Source organism: Diabrotica undecimpunctata, chromosome 1 (assembly GCF_040954645.1).
Source record: "Diabrotica undecimpunctata isolate CICGRU chromosome 1, icDiaUnde3, whole genome shotgun sequence".
Taxonomy (NCBI): domain Eukaryota; kingdom Metazoa; phylum Arthropoda; class Insecta; order Coleoptera; family Chrysomelidae; genus Diabrotica; species Diabrotica undecimpunctata.
This window is the reverse complement of record NC_092803.1, coordinates 3,171,456-3,186,804: the sequence shown is the minus strand read 5'-3', so window position 1 is coordinate 3,186,804 and position 15,349 is coordinate 3,171,456. Positions and strand designations below refer to the sequence as shown.

Here is a 15,349-nt window from a genome sequence, read left to right as displayed (position 1 = left end):
TAATTTTACTAAAAACTTCCAATATTTTCATTTTCCAATTTGTTCAAAAGGCTAAACTTTAATATCATGTGACAGCACTGTTTTTGTAATACATGTTTAACATTTGGTTCAATGAAAATTTTGAAAGAATAACTTGTAGGATTTTTTAGATAAATAACTTACCTGATAACTTTAAAGTCGGAATTGCATTTGTATGTAATCTTTTGCAACCTTCCGAAAAATATATATTCTCGAAATGTTGACACACTCGTCTATTGGAATAAACTTTTTCAGGTTTCAGGTTTCATTAAATAAAGTTCAGGATTATTAATTTTCTGCAACCAAAACTGAAATCTATTAAGATGCTTTTTAGGATTTGGGAACCTATGAAGCAAAATATTGTTTTTTTTACATGTGGAAACACAACACGGGATGATCGAACGCATGGTGTAAACAACTATTTACATTTAAATAAATAAAAAAATAGCCTACAATTTAATTGTCAATTGTTAAATATGACAAGACAGTTGACTGAAGGCGACATCTCTGTATTGGAAAGGCAAGTAATTCGCTGTCTTGACCTCGACCATTTACGTGAAAGGTCTAGAGTATGTAGAGTATGTATGGTTTGTGCACAACACAGAACAGAACACCCAACGTTGCCAGGCTCAAAAAATTATTTCCCCAAATTGTGTTTTAAAAGTTGCCAGAATTCCCCAAATGTTCATCAAGGTCTCTACAAGTCTCTATTTTGCGCAGAGATATGTTTTGCGTAAAGTGAAAATTATATACTACATTCGCTTAGCTCGGGCATATTTTGACAGATTCATTGTCGGAAACCTACAACACAATTTCTACTTCTCAGTATTAATAGCTCAAGATTACTACTATTGTAGACTTCTTTCTTTGAAAAAAGAAGAATTAGTCTAAATAGTGGAAGTGTATACTAAACCCATCAAATTTTGGGTAGTATTTATTTAAAAAATATATTTTAGTTGTTATAATTTAACATGACTATTTATTATATATGGTGCAAATAAATAAATATTAATTGTCGGTAATTCTCAAAGTTCTATTTTATTTACTATTTAGTTTGTTTAGATACTATTAATATTGGCTATGAGTACGTGTGCTTGGTTGTATAGTAATTTCCAGCCACTTCGAGTCTGTCAAAAAGTAACTAACTTCGCAAAAAAATAATTACTAAATTCACTAGACAGTTGAGACTGGAGATAGCGAACCGAGTATACGAATGGTTTTGCATGCAGTTAAATTGGAAAATACTTGTCAAGTTGCTGGCATGATACTATGATGTTATAGTCTCCTATTGTCAGATTTTGTAGGTTTCTTTGGCCTGTTGATTTGCTGGCCTTCATGTATTTGGTTTTTATTTCATTAATGTTTAGGCCACTGTTTTGTGCCACTCTTTCTATAGCATTAAACGCTTCTATCATCTCTCTTTCGCTTCTAGCTATAATATTAACATATCTGCAAATGCCAATATTTGTACTCTTTTTGTTATTATTGTTCTTCTGGTGTTAACTTTTGACTCTCTAATTATTTTCTCTAATGTGATGTTGAATGAAATGAATGAATGAATGAAATGAAAACCATGAACACCAGAACATTATTATATAATAATGTAATTATGTTTTAATGAAATAACCTGTGTAAATGTTTTATAATAAAAAACAAATTTCATTTAAGAAGACAATTTATTTATTAAAATATTTATAAGCTTTTCCTGCCTTTCTATTATTTGAGTTAATGATTTTCTATTCTCAATTTCATAATTTAATTTTTTTTCTTCTAGTTCCAATTTTTTTTGCACTTCAAATTCGGCTAACTTACATTTTCTTTCCTCTAATAATAATTTTTGTCTTTCTATATCTAATTCGTTTTTTTTTAACTCGAATTGTTTTTCGTCATACTGGTGTAAATATTCTAACCCTTGCTTTTGGCTGTTTATTTTCCTCTTTCTCGATCTTATGGGACCTAAAAAAAATAGTCGGTAAGGTAAAAAAATTACTCATAATCTTAAAAATAAGTGTAGTAGCTCTGAATCATCCAACCCATTTTACATAAAACTTTTAAATTTAAATAAAAATGTATCTCTACATTCTACTAATCAAGGTTTTTATAAATCATCTAAATTTCTAAGGAAACATCAATTTACTCACCTGCTATTTTAGAAATTTGTGAGGGACCAGGCAATTCTTTCATATCTTTCTTTTTTGGAGTTTCATTTTGTTGTAATGTATCAGCTGTATCTAGAATATATGCATATTGTATTTGTTTGACCATAATTATAATTTATAACTTACATGTGTTCTCTTCCATGGTGATACATTCCAAATTAATTTCCTCTGTCTCTACATCAGATACAATTGTTTCTTCTATACTTTTTGTTATGTCTAAATATAAAAATAAAAATGATTAACTGTTTAGTTGAATAATACATTTTATTTATTTGTCATACAATTTACAATAACTGGATACATTCAGGGAATATCAGCTGTTTTTATTAACACTTCTTGTATCTTTGACACCAGTTGACATCCGCTAAATGCACTCATTATGTTTGCAAATACTCTAATGTATAGAATAAATATTACTATACTTACTACCATAATCATGATCAATTGCATCAAGTATGCAATCTTCTTGTTTGTATGAATTTGGACTTTGTAACAACGTCCATTTGTTTCGTGCTTCCACACCTTTTTGTTTTTCCAAATTTTGTGGTTTAAATTTTTTAATTTTTGAGGCTTTTGATTCTTCCATAAGATCAAATATGTTGTGACATAAAAGATCTTTTTCTGTTTCTGTGACTTCTATGCCAGATCTATAATTAAAATAAATGCAAAATGAATGTTATTTATGGATTAATTTTAGCACTTCATTCATTCCCCAAATTCATAAAATACTACTTACTTGTCACGTAAAATTTTATATTCTTGAAGCCACGATTTAATTAAACGTTCCAAATGGTCTTTCAGTGTTCTTATACTAAATTGCTTGCCAGTAACACTAAACAAATTTTCTTGGATCACATTCCACCCAGTTTGATCGACAAAGGGGTTATGTCCAAGAACTTCTCTTAAAAGAGTTAAATCGTCGTGATCCGAAAATCTTTGTCTTTTCTTTAAAATATTTATATTCGGATATAATGTGCTTTTTTTTTCACACTCCATTATTAAAAAATCTGAATACTTCACCAAAGACAACAAACAACTTTAAAAACAAAACAATAACGACACGAGGTATGCACGAGGTTTAACCACGGAACAAGTTTAACAACACAATTTAATCAAGTGTCTTATTCTAACAGGGTTGCCAAGCAGGTTATATTATCTGTTTATTAACTATAATCCTTTTTAAGAAAAACAAAAATTTTGATTAGAATTTTAAACATCATTACTATAATTTTTATTCTAGTTATCTTTGGTTCTGCTCATCTGACTTTTTTTTGTTTTTTATGACTTAGATATCTGGCATTTGACAACATTACAAACACGTAATCCCTTAATAACGTTAACCTTATCTTTACCTAAATAAGGGAATACCTTATCCGCTAATAAAGTAATCCGTTATTTTTCTGTTAATGCGCATGAGCAGAATAACGTATAACGTTTAACGTTACTGAAATAAGGGGCTTAAAAACTCTCTAATAACAAGATAGGATCTTCCCGTAGCACAAAATCGGCCGTGTTCGCGCATGCCGTCATTGGAGAGCAGAATTTGAATTCTTGTTAAAGTTAAATGGGATTTTTATGCATTCTCTGATGAAATTATTCGATTAGCAAAATAATATTAAAAAAAGGTCTAATAATTACAATAATCGTACACAAAAGGATATCTCCAAACTATTTATTAAAAATTATTTATTGACACATACAAAAAACTGACATTAGGAACGTGCAGCTCTCCAATTACGTCACGACTTATCTTCTTGATCATAGTATCATGGTTGCTGGTATGTCAAAATTTTAATAAAATACATCCAAGACTTTACTTTTTTGCAGACACTGTATTAAATATAACCTTGAAACAAATTGGCACTAAATGAAATATTGGTTGTCTTTATACTTACGAGAGTATATCGCAATATTAAAAATAAACTAATTCACAATTACAGCGTAGAAACAACAGTTTTGATATACAACGTAATATACTACGATTTTTACTGGCTGGGTTAACGACATTTCAGACAAGAGTCTTAAGAGATAGAGAAAATTAATTTACTTTTATATATAAAATAACTTCTAGAGCATTGGTAAGTATTTTCCATTACATATTTTTGCCTACAACATATACATTATAAAGACATGACAACACAGTCAAACGTCAAAAATCGGTTGCCTGTAAAGTCGGTTTTACGGGCGAAGATTTTACGTGACAACGTCTTTTTCTCGGTAGAATATTTATTGATATGAATATTATTAAATTGCACAATAGGAACAAGGAATTGAATGAAAATAAGAATTGCACAAATTTTAACTATAGAAATATATTTTGTTTACTAAAACATTGTACATGTAAACTTAAACTTAACTAATTTCTATTTGAGTGATTTTGTTGAGGATAGGACGATGATAAGAGAAATATGAAATGAAAGGAAGTGTTTCTGCTGTAATGTGTCTTGAACGCCAAGAACGCTCGAGAAAGACAGAGACACAAGCACGCACCGATTCAACGCGCCTAATTCTCTAGTGCTGCGCGCGCAGCGGACCGATCATGTTTGAGTGGGAGAGAGACGCAAGGCATTCGCCGGTCCGGCGGGCCTCTCTCTCGTTCGGTGACTCATCGTAACAGACGTGAGCGGGCGTTACACTTTTTCATGAATGACTCCGAGCCACAACCTAATTTAAGACGTTGTCACGTCAAAATTTGTTTTGTGAATTTAATTCACAGCTCCTTTGTAGCTATCTTCAATGGGACCAAATGTGAAAATCGTCCCATATTTTTTTATATTAGTAAAATTGTCGGGTCGGCGGACTAAAGCACATAAGTCAAAATTTGTCAATTTGGTTTTCTACATAAATGGTCTACATTTCGGTCCGACTCATTAACTGACCAAAGCACATAAGTCAATCTACTTCCTTTATAACCACACTGAAAATTGTACCTTTTCAACATACACTTACATTACAGTTCTAATACCGACTAAATCACATAACTCGACTTATGTTATAAGGTACCTAAACGAAATGGCCTCTGTATATATGACTTATGTTATAATGAAATTGTAAGATATGTAATTCACCTAATAAACTCAGGCATATTATACACAAATCGTAGTTGATTCTACAAGTTCAAACGTTCTTAAATCTCAGATAAACACAGGTCTCAGCTGTAGTCTCACATAACATTTTGTGTGCGAATGTGGTGATATTGCATATTGAACATTGTTTAGCTAAGTTTTAATAAATCGGTAAGATAGTTTCGAAACAAATTCAGATTTCTGCTTTAATCTGAACCTTCTATAAATGCAAGGTATAACAGACGTTGATAAAGATGTTAATAACGTCTGTTATACCTTGCATTTATAGAAGGTTCAGATTAAAGCAGAAATCTGAATTTGTTTCGAAACTATCTTACCGATTTTTCTATCAGATGTCGCTATTGCGTCCATAACGAAGCCATTTTATTGTTGCTTCTTAAAAGACAGAGAAGATTATTTTTCACGTTGAGAACGGCTATGAATAACTGTTCTGATGAGACTTATTCAGTCGAAATACGTATCAACAGATACATAGACGTTTTGTACGTGAAATCAAATCTTTGCTGTCTTTTTCATAAGTTATAATAGTTATCGTTAAACAGTGGCATGTTGGGACAAAGAGCCAGACGTTTGGTTAAAATGTGTTTATATAAAGGAAATAACGAAAGTAAGTATTTTTATTAGTATGTAATTATTATGTACGTGTGTTTGGATTTCTTGGGTTACTAATGAATGAATCATGCAGCAATAGAAATGCTAAGAAAACATTGTACAATTATTATTCAGTACACAGGTTAAATCACAGGATACAAAACTACATAATTCCGTAAGACAATTTTAAATATTTTTTGTTCAAATATTTTTTATAATAATACTATACAATACATAATAATTATTTCTTCCGCATAAACATCTCATATTATGATTGTTAGTGCCATGTCGATTTTTAATTTACAACTTCTAAAAGTAATAAAACCTCAACGGAGCTGTTTCGAGCCGCAGCGAGCAAGGTCATGATTGCCAATATGATTTCCAACATCCGAAACGGATAGGAACCAGAAGAAGAAGAAAAGTAATGATTTTATTTTAGAAAATTTACAATAGGTATTTTTTTACATTCTAGCTCTCGTTTAACTCTAGAAAAATTTACTATTGGATATGTTTGTCGTTTCTTATAAATTTTGAACGGTTTAGAAGTCTTTTACATTGATAATAATTATATCGTAGCAGAAATTTGTAGGGTTGTTTGTTAACAGGGGTATGCCGATATGTTATAATTATTTTTTTTTGTTTTAGGAGGAGAAACAGAAGAAATCTCATCAGGTGGTTTTGCTAAATGTATTGAAGAAGGAGAAACAGAAGACACCTCATCAGGTGTTTTTACTGAATGTATCGAAGAAAGTATTGAAGGAGGAGAAACAGAAGAAACCTCATCAGGTGGTTTTACTGAATGTATTGAAGGAGGAGAAATAGAAGAAATTTCATCCGGTGTTTTTACTAAATGTAATGAAGAAAGTGACTTTCCTAGTGATGATTCGACAAAAGATCCTCAGTATCAACCGTCGGCCAATGACTCAACGTCTTCAGATGAAGAAACCGTGGAACAGCCCTTACATCCGCCACAACTTAGCACTAACCCTACACAATCACGTATATTGAAAAAAGAAAAAAAATTTAAACGTAACTTAGGTCTGGAATATAAAACGCTTAAAGGGAAAGTAATACCCGAGAGACGAGTTAAAGAGTTAACAATATGTCGAATGAAATGCAAAGAACGATTATCAGCTGAGAAACGGCAAGCTATATTTACAGAGTACTGGAAATTGGGATCATATTCCAAACGTGCAGCATTTATGGGATCATTAATGGAAATTCAAGATAAAACTACAGCAAGACAGCGCACACTTGATCCAAAAAAGGAAAAGTTTAGACTGAAAACTTACAAATATTTTTTGCTTGTCAATGGTAGTCGTCAAACAGTTTGTCGAGGTTGTTTATTAAAGATTTTGGATGAAAGTGACAACTTCATAAAGACAGTGGCGTTAAAAAAAAAGAGCATCTGTTGCTTGTACACAGACTGATGATATGCGTGGCATTAATTTCACGCCCAAACATAAAATTTCAGATGAAAAACGAGAGGAGATCAAAACTCATATAAAATCATTTCCATCCTATGAAAGCCATTATACAAGAAACACTACTTCGAAGAAATATTTACCATCCCACTTAACACTACGAAGAATACATGAACTGTACAAACAATGCCACCAAAATCCAGTTTCTATCAAGATCTATGGACAAGAATTCCACAAAATGAAACTATCATTTAAAAAGCCTAGAGTTGACAATTGTTTCACTTGTGATAAATTTCACATGCAAATACAACTTTGTACAGATGAACAATCTAAAGCCGAACTTGTTGGTGAACACGACAGGCATAAAATATCAGCAGATCAGGCATATAAGGAGAAAAGATTTGATACACAACTAAGTAAAGATGACATCACGGTGCAGACTTTCACATTTAAGTTCCTCAGTTGCTTTTTATAAAAGACAATTGTGGACTTACAACCTAACAATACATGACAACAGAACTGGAAAAGCCTTGTGCTATGTGTGGTACGAAACCATTGCTGCTCGAGGGGCTAACCAAATTGCCTCCTGTTTATACAAACATTTGCAGACCTCCTTATCGCCAACCGTAAAACACGTCATCTTCTACTCTGACACATGTGCTGGTCAAAATAGAAACTCCCACGTAAGTGCAATGTTCACATGGGTTCTACAAACACTCAATATCGATACAATAGACCATAAGTTTATGATACCGGGGCATAGTCATCTAGAAGTGGACACCGACCATAGCATAATTGAAAAGAAAAAGAAAAAAACCGAAATACAGATTGATACAACTGATGTAGTTCATATGAAGATAACAGACTTTTTAGATTTTTCTTCTCTTCTTAAAGGTCCGTTGGTTCAAAGACATAAAGATGTAAATAATGAACAATTTAAATGGCTACAGACAAAGTGGTTAAGGTACGAAAAAGATTTTGGTGTTATTTTATTCAAAGATTGCTTACACAGAGATGTGCCATTTAAATCCTTAAATCTGAAACGTAGAGGATCTGCTGCGATCCCTGATACAATATCCGTAATTTCTAATCAGCCAATGCCAATTTCTAAGGAGAAATGAAACGACTTGTTGTCACTGCTGCCTTTGATACCAGATATTTTTCACCAATTTTATAAAGATTTACCTTCAACAGAAAATTTGCGTAACACAGATCCAGATATTGTGGAAGATGATCAAGAACCCGAATTTTAAACAAACTATGTTAATAATATGTATAACCAAAAGTAACCTATTTTGACTTATGTGCTTTATTCGGCAGACCCGAGAATTTTGATCGACTCCTGACATGTCACCGCATGGCGACAAGAAAAAGCCACCTGATCTCCAAGTGATCAATAATAATAATGAAAACGATAATATGGATATTTCGAATAATGAAAATAATACGATAATAAATGATAAGTCTGATAATGAGAAAAAAAAATAAATTTAATCAAAGCTACAACAGATACAAGAATAATGCTGTAGGGCCATACTTAGTTGTAGTGAAAGGAATCGAGAAAAAATCCAAAATAGGCAAGTATAATCACTACAAATTATAACAACTAGTCTAGTATGTAAGTATTAACAAATGTAACAAAAATATAAGCGTTTATCACTAACTGAATTGGAGAACAGGTTTAGTGAACATCAACTAAATAAATGAGCAACTGAAGCTTAATCATTAAAAAATTGATTTAAGTTTAAGAATATTATAAATTAAAACAACCCATAAGGTGAATTTACACACCTAGCGATTAAGTGTTCGAAGGTGCGCCTTGGTACGAATGTATTTCATAGGAATTTGAAATTCTAGATATTTCTGTAGAGTAAAACCTCGATATAACGGACAAAAAATCCGGTCAAATATAAAAAAAATAAAAACGTATTGTTAATATTATACATGCCTAACCCGTCCCATAACACTGTTTTTACAAAGAATTTCAATAAAATTTAGGATAAGCACATTTCTAATAGTAATATTTGTAAGAGTAAGATACTATATCTATGAGATATAAATTTACACATTTGTAGGGAAGAGAGAGAGAGAGAGATAAAGAAAGGAGAGAAAGAGAGGATTCCCTAATGTAATAACGCGTAGGTTTCTATGCTTATATTGGGTGTTTACCACGCTAGCCGGGGATTCAAGCAACTCTATAGCAGTTTGACATGTTTATTCGTTTTCAATGAATACATTTAGTGTACGCCAGTAAATAAATTAAAATTTTCGCAGTCCTACCCTTTAAATATTGAATGGAATGAAACGAATGAACCTAAACGAATGAAATTGAATCGTGAAACTTCACTGGAAGATGCTCGGTCTGGGCAGTCGAATTAAAATCATATATACATACCATTCAGAGTAAGTGATGGATGTCTCTGGAGCTTTTGCAAAAGACACGGAATCATAAATAAAATAATTTACGGCGAAGCTTAAAGTGCACCAAAAGAAGAAACAGAACCCATTAGGCAAAAATTAGTAGAAGATATAAGTAACGAAATGCTATTAGAATCTCAGATTTACAATGCTAACGAAACTGGTTTGTTATGGCGCACTTTGCAGAAAAGCACACAAGCCTCCAAACATGAAAAATCGAATTCTGGAAGAAAAATCAGCAAGGACAGGATTTCGGCGCTGTTTTGTGCTAACGCCGATGGATCGCATAGATTGTCTCCTGTAACGGTTGGCAAATCTCGTAAACCTAGAGTTTTAAAAAATATAATGCATCATTTGCCCGTTTCATATTATAGCTCTAGGAAGGCATGAAGGCATCTGGAAGAAAAGAAATTAGAAATACCGCCAGAAGAGGTGAAATGTTTATTGCTTTTAAACAAGGCTTCTGTTCATTCCCCTAAAAATATTTTACGTTCAGAAGGTGACAACTTTAGCTGTTTTTTTTTGACAAAAAATAAAACATAGCTTATTCAACCTATGGATCAGAGAATAATTTTTGGCAACCAAATCAATATATCGCAGAAAGTTTTTAGACGAAGTAATCGTTCTATTGCTTCGATACAAGACGATATTGGTACCTAACAACTCAGATGGTACGGTCATGTACAGAGAATGTCTGAAGAACGTCTCCCAAAACAAGTCTTAATGTGGACCTCTACGGTAGAAAAAAAAACGAAGACACCGCCTTAGTTGGAGAGAAGGCATCAATAGAGAAATGAAAGACAGGGACATAGAAGAAGACTTATGGATGAATCGAGAGGAGTGGCAACTGGGTAATGGAAAACGTAGGAGAACGTTTTAAACCGATCTATGTATATATATGGTTGTAATGCACAATGGAGATAATGCAGAAGATACAGGTCTTACAATTTAAAATCAACAATTTTTAATTTTGCTGCAGCATGGGAGGAGGTGAACGAGCAAATATTAAAACATGGTTGGAAGAATTTGTTTGATTGCCAAGATGCAGACATAGATTTCGAAAGGTCGGGAACATTATTTTCAGTAAACTGTTTAAAGCAAATTTCGCACTTGTAAGGCTTATCTTCAGTGAAACCTTAGAACTCTAGGTTATAAGGTTTTTCTCTTGTGTTTATGCTTATATGACTTTTCAAAGCTCCAGAGTAACTAAATTGCTTAGAACAAATTTTGCACTTGTAAGGCTTTTCTCCAGAGTGTATCATTAAATGCCTTTTTAAACTTCTATTTTGACTAAATTGACTAGAACAAATTTGGCACTTGTAAGGCATTTCTCCAGTGTGCACTCTTAAATGAATTTTTAAATGGCCTGCTACAGTAAACTTCTTAAAACAAATTTCACACTTATACGACTTTTCTCCAGTGTGTATCCATAAATGATTTTTCAAAGTTCCATCTTGACTAAATTGCTTGAAACAAATTTCACACTTATAAGGCTTTTCTCCAGTATGTATCCTTAAATGCGTTTTCAACTGTCCATCGACACTAAATTGCTTAGAACAAATGTCACACTTGTAAGGCTTTTCCCCGGTGTGTACTCTTAAATGCTTTTTTAAAGTTCCTGCGTCACTAAATTTCTTAAAACAAATTTCACACTTGTAAGGCTTTTCTCCTGTGTGTATCCTTAAATGTTTTTTTTAAAATTGCAGCATCACTAAATTGCCTAGTACAAATTTCACACTTGTAAGGCTTTTCTCCAGTGTGTATCCTTAAATGCCTTTTTAAATTTACATCTTGACTAAAATGCTTAGAACAAATTTCACACTTGTAAGGCATTTCTCCAGTGTGCACTCTTGAATGAATTTTTAAATGGCCTGCTACAGTAAACTGCTTAAAACAAATTTCACACTTATACGGCTTCTCTCCAGTGTGTATCCTTAAATGATTGTTCAAACTTCGATCTTGACTAAATTGCTTAAAACAAATTTTACACTTGAAAGACTTTTTTCCGGTGTGTGTTACCAACGTTTTTTCGGATTTCGGTTTAATCTCATTCTGACGTAAACCTAAAATAAAAATCAAACTATAAAACTTTGCATGCTGAAACTGCAGATGATAAACAAAATCTTACAACGCTGGAATAAATAAAGTAAAGACACATTATGACAACGTTATTTATCGTCCAACCTAGTTGGTACTACGCCCAAGTTTCCACATATTTGTATACATTGAATAATTCTATTTGGGTTTACTGTAACATTTTTTTTGTGATGATTCTGGGCTTGTTTCCGCTTTTTTATGTAGTACTTCAGCCCTATTAAGGTGGTATTACAATTACTATTAAAAGCTGCAAACTAGGGATTTTGTTGATGTTAGCGTAATAAGTTGGCATTTTGATAGTGAGAAATTAGTTCGGCTATCACTTAATAGATGAGAAAATAAGATCACGTGTCATTTAGTAGAAGGCAGCAGTGATGTATTAAATTGCGAGAGATGCGCGTTTGCCGAATTTAAGAAAAATCTGCAAAACATTGAAAACTAGTTTTGTGGCGGGTTTTATTGTCTATGGGTGATGCAGTAACCATGGTAATACGAATCACGTGGTTTTGCTTAGCAAAGCGCCCCTCCCAGTTAATATTTTGGCTTCGTTTCGTTCGACTTTCAATGTTCAAACATGATTGTATAACGTCACAATGTTTTAAATATACAAGTATACCATTGTTTTCCTTGGTACCCTGACGTTATATAATCGTGGTTGAAAGTTAAACTATGGTCAGTAAAGTTTACTGCGGGATTATACTTGTTTTACATAAACATAAAAACAATTCCAGTTTTATTAAATTTTTAACAAATTTAATTTTTATAGACAAAACAATATTATGTAATGATCGATTAAATTTTGTCGATTAATTATTTCCGTAAGTGAAAAAGATTATTGATATTTACTTGAGTCATAATTAGAATTAAGATGAAAATCTGAAATTTTCTGAGGAAAACACTTCCCCTGTTGACATTCGATATGAAAAAAATTGTTATTGTAGTGACGCTGTTTTTCAACTGACCAACATATTTTAGATTTCTTATAAACACTGTTTTTATACATAAATAGTCCAATTACCATAATCCCTTTTTTGATCATTATTTACCTGTTTTTCAAACAATTGCAAATTTCTTTATCAGTTTGGAATAAATATTTTTGGGCAGGTACATAATTCAGAAATGTCACCCGAAATGTGACTAATAAAAAACTTCCAAACGAATGAAAGTTTTGTGTATATGTAATGTATGTATATGTAATGTGTTTACTTAAAAGAATCCCTAATCAGCACATCCAGCTGAGTGCTGAATAAGTGTAAGGCAATTAAATTTTAAGACTTTCGTCTGGGAATGTAGTATCATCTTTCATATTAATAATAATATTAGAATTGTAGAGATTAGATACAGTTAGTCGAATTTGTACCTACAATCAAAGCAAACTGTATTAAAATAAAACCACACTTGTGTAATTTAATACAAAAGTAAGTTTTTGTACTATAAATTTAATTTTGTATTATTTCGAACCCAGAAAACGAAGAAGTATTATTTCTGCGAAAACGCAGAACGGTAGTTCGTAGTGCATTTACGAAAATTGCGATTGTTTCGGACAGTTTGTTAGCTGAACCGGTAGACACGCGACCCTGGCAGAAAATTAGCGTACAGTGGGAACTTGGGAACTCTTTGAGTTCCCAGGTTCGGGGGAAAGAATACAATGAGTTTTGTGAAGTGGAAAGTGCGGCACTTAAAAGTATATTCGAAGAAGCTTTCGAAGAAGAGTTAATCAGTGAGATGAAGGCAAAGGATAAATACACTGCAAGGTACTTTAAACTTAAGTACAAATATGATGACAGAACAGGTTCAGTAAGTTCAAAGTCATCAAATGTAAAGGTAAGCGCAAATTTAAATTACCTTCAATCGAGTTCAAAAATTATTCAGAGATTGCAGTCTAGGTTTGGCAGAGAGGATTTCCAGATTGGAAGTTTACATTAGAGAGCTCTTAAAGTTAATTTTAAGTCGAGTTTCTAGTAGTCCTTGTAATATTTCTGCTCTTTATGATAATTATGATTGATAGTCAACGTCGTTCACTTGAGCTCTTAGACAAAACTGCTGACAAGTTTGCGGCGATATTGTATCCTTTTATTGAGTCATGTTTGCCAGAAGATATGGTTCGACTATGGCATGTGGCATCTTATGTTTTCGTGTTCATGGAAAATATCGAAAAAATTGCAGAAGTTGCAACTATAGAAACAAGATTGAGTGTGCTAATGAACTTTTTACAGAATGAAGTTCAAAATGAACAAAAAATTGATTTAGCAACGGAAGGTTTTCGTTTACCGGCTGAAAATAAGTATAAATTTAATACCCTTGTTGCCAAGAAAAATGTTAAATTACAAAGAACTGATCAGTCCTTAGCGTCCGCTGCTCGGTTAATAAATTATGAGATTTACAGGTGTATATTTTTATCATTATAAGTAATTTTTTGTACTTGAAATTTAGTTTTTTAATTTAATTAGGAAAAAATACTGATATGCACTATTTAAAATGTTTATGAAACTAAAAAAAACAACACAACAAAATCAAAGCACCAATTTAACTTCAAAGGTAAATGAAGAACAACATAACACGATACAAAAATTAAAAAATTATATCGAATGATCAATCCAAAAATTAGAATTTGTGAAACTTCAAATAATAGCTAATTTCAATTTACATTGAAGAAGACTGCCGACTGAGAGCGAACTATACCGATTCTACCGATCGTATATTATATTTTAAGTGAGTTCCAGTACTTGGCCTCGTTGGCAACAATGTCGCTGTTCAGAGAACCGCTCATTTTAACTGCGGCGTGAACATACCCACTTAACGCATGTCTAACCAATACTCATTTTGTTATGTGTTTGACTGGATATATTTCCCCGTTCTGTTCACAGCATATAACTCTCAAGCATGTTACCTCCTCTAGCAAGAAGTAGGCAGATAGTTTCTAGCGTCTCACGTGACCCGACCTTTAAAACATTTGGAGGACAACTAAAAATGATTATTTTATTTATAGAAACTGACTTCATTAGTGACGAAATACAAAAAGTGGACGCGAAAGTTGCATTTTTCGCCTTTAAAATGCTCTTTGATTTTTGTCGATGGGACACTCGGATTTAAAGAAGTCGAAATTTTACTTAAAAATTTGATTTCGCTCGTGTAACATTCAAAATCGCCGGTCGCTTGAAGGGTGTTATTTTTGAGAGAACTATATATTACATATACAGATTCGTACAGATTCTTGGTAAATCCATGTTTTCCGTTTTTCACTGACAACGAGGGTATTATAGAGGAAAGCCCGAGGAAGGTGCGCAAACATTTTTGAGGTCCCAAAAAAGGTGTTAGAGGTTGAGTGGCATTTTAGTCTTAAACGACTGTTGTAATCATTATTTAAATGTGGAAAGCAATAATAATAGTTTAGGTACTTCTTTTTCATTAATAATCTCTTTACTTCATTTACGTATTTTTTTTGTACCTACTTGTATTATTACAAAATTGCTAAATTGTTTTTTTGCCTCTAATAGGAATATGCCAAACAAGTCTTTTAAGCCCCACATATATAGAAACCAAAATTGGTTTTATA

At 32.4% G+C, this 15,349-nt stretch overlaps 1 protein-coding gene across 1 annotated transcript; it reads right to left on the bottom strand.

The window, feature by feature from the left end:
- Nucleotides 1–1,299: 1,299 nt before the first annotated feature.
- On the bottom strand, nt 1,300–3,654 carry LOC140437506 (uncharacterized). Its single transcript, XM_072527078.1, has 5 exons — nt 2,914–3,654; nt 2,604–2,824; nt 2,304–2,393; nt 2,160–2,249; nt 1,300–1,974 (listed from the first exon to the last, which is right to left on the bottom strand). The coding sequence occupies exons 1-5, from the start codon at nt 3,171–3,173 to the stop codon at nt 1,682–1,684; spliced, it is 954 nt and encodes a 317-aa protein (XP_072383179.1). The 5' UTR covers nt 3,174–3,654; the 3' UTR covers nt 1,300–1,681.
- Nucleotides 3,655–15,349: the final 11,695 nt, after the last annotated feature.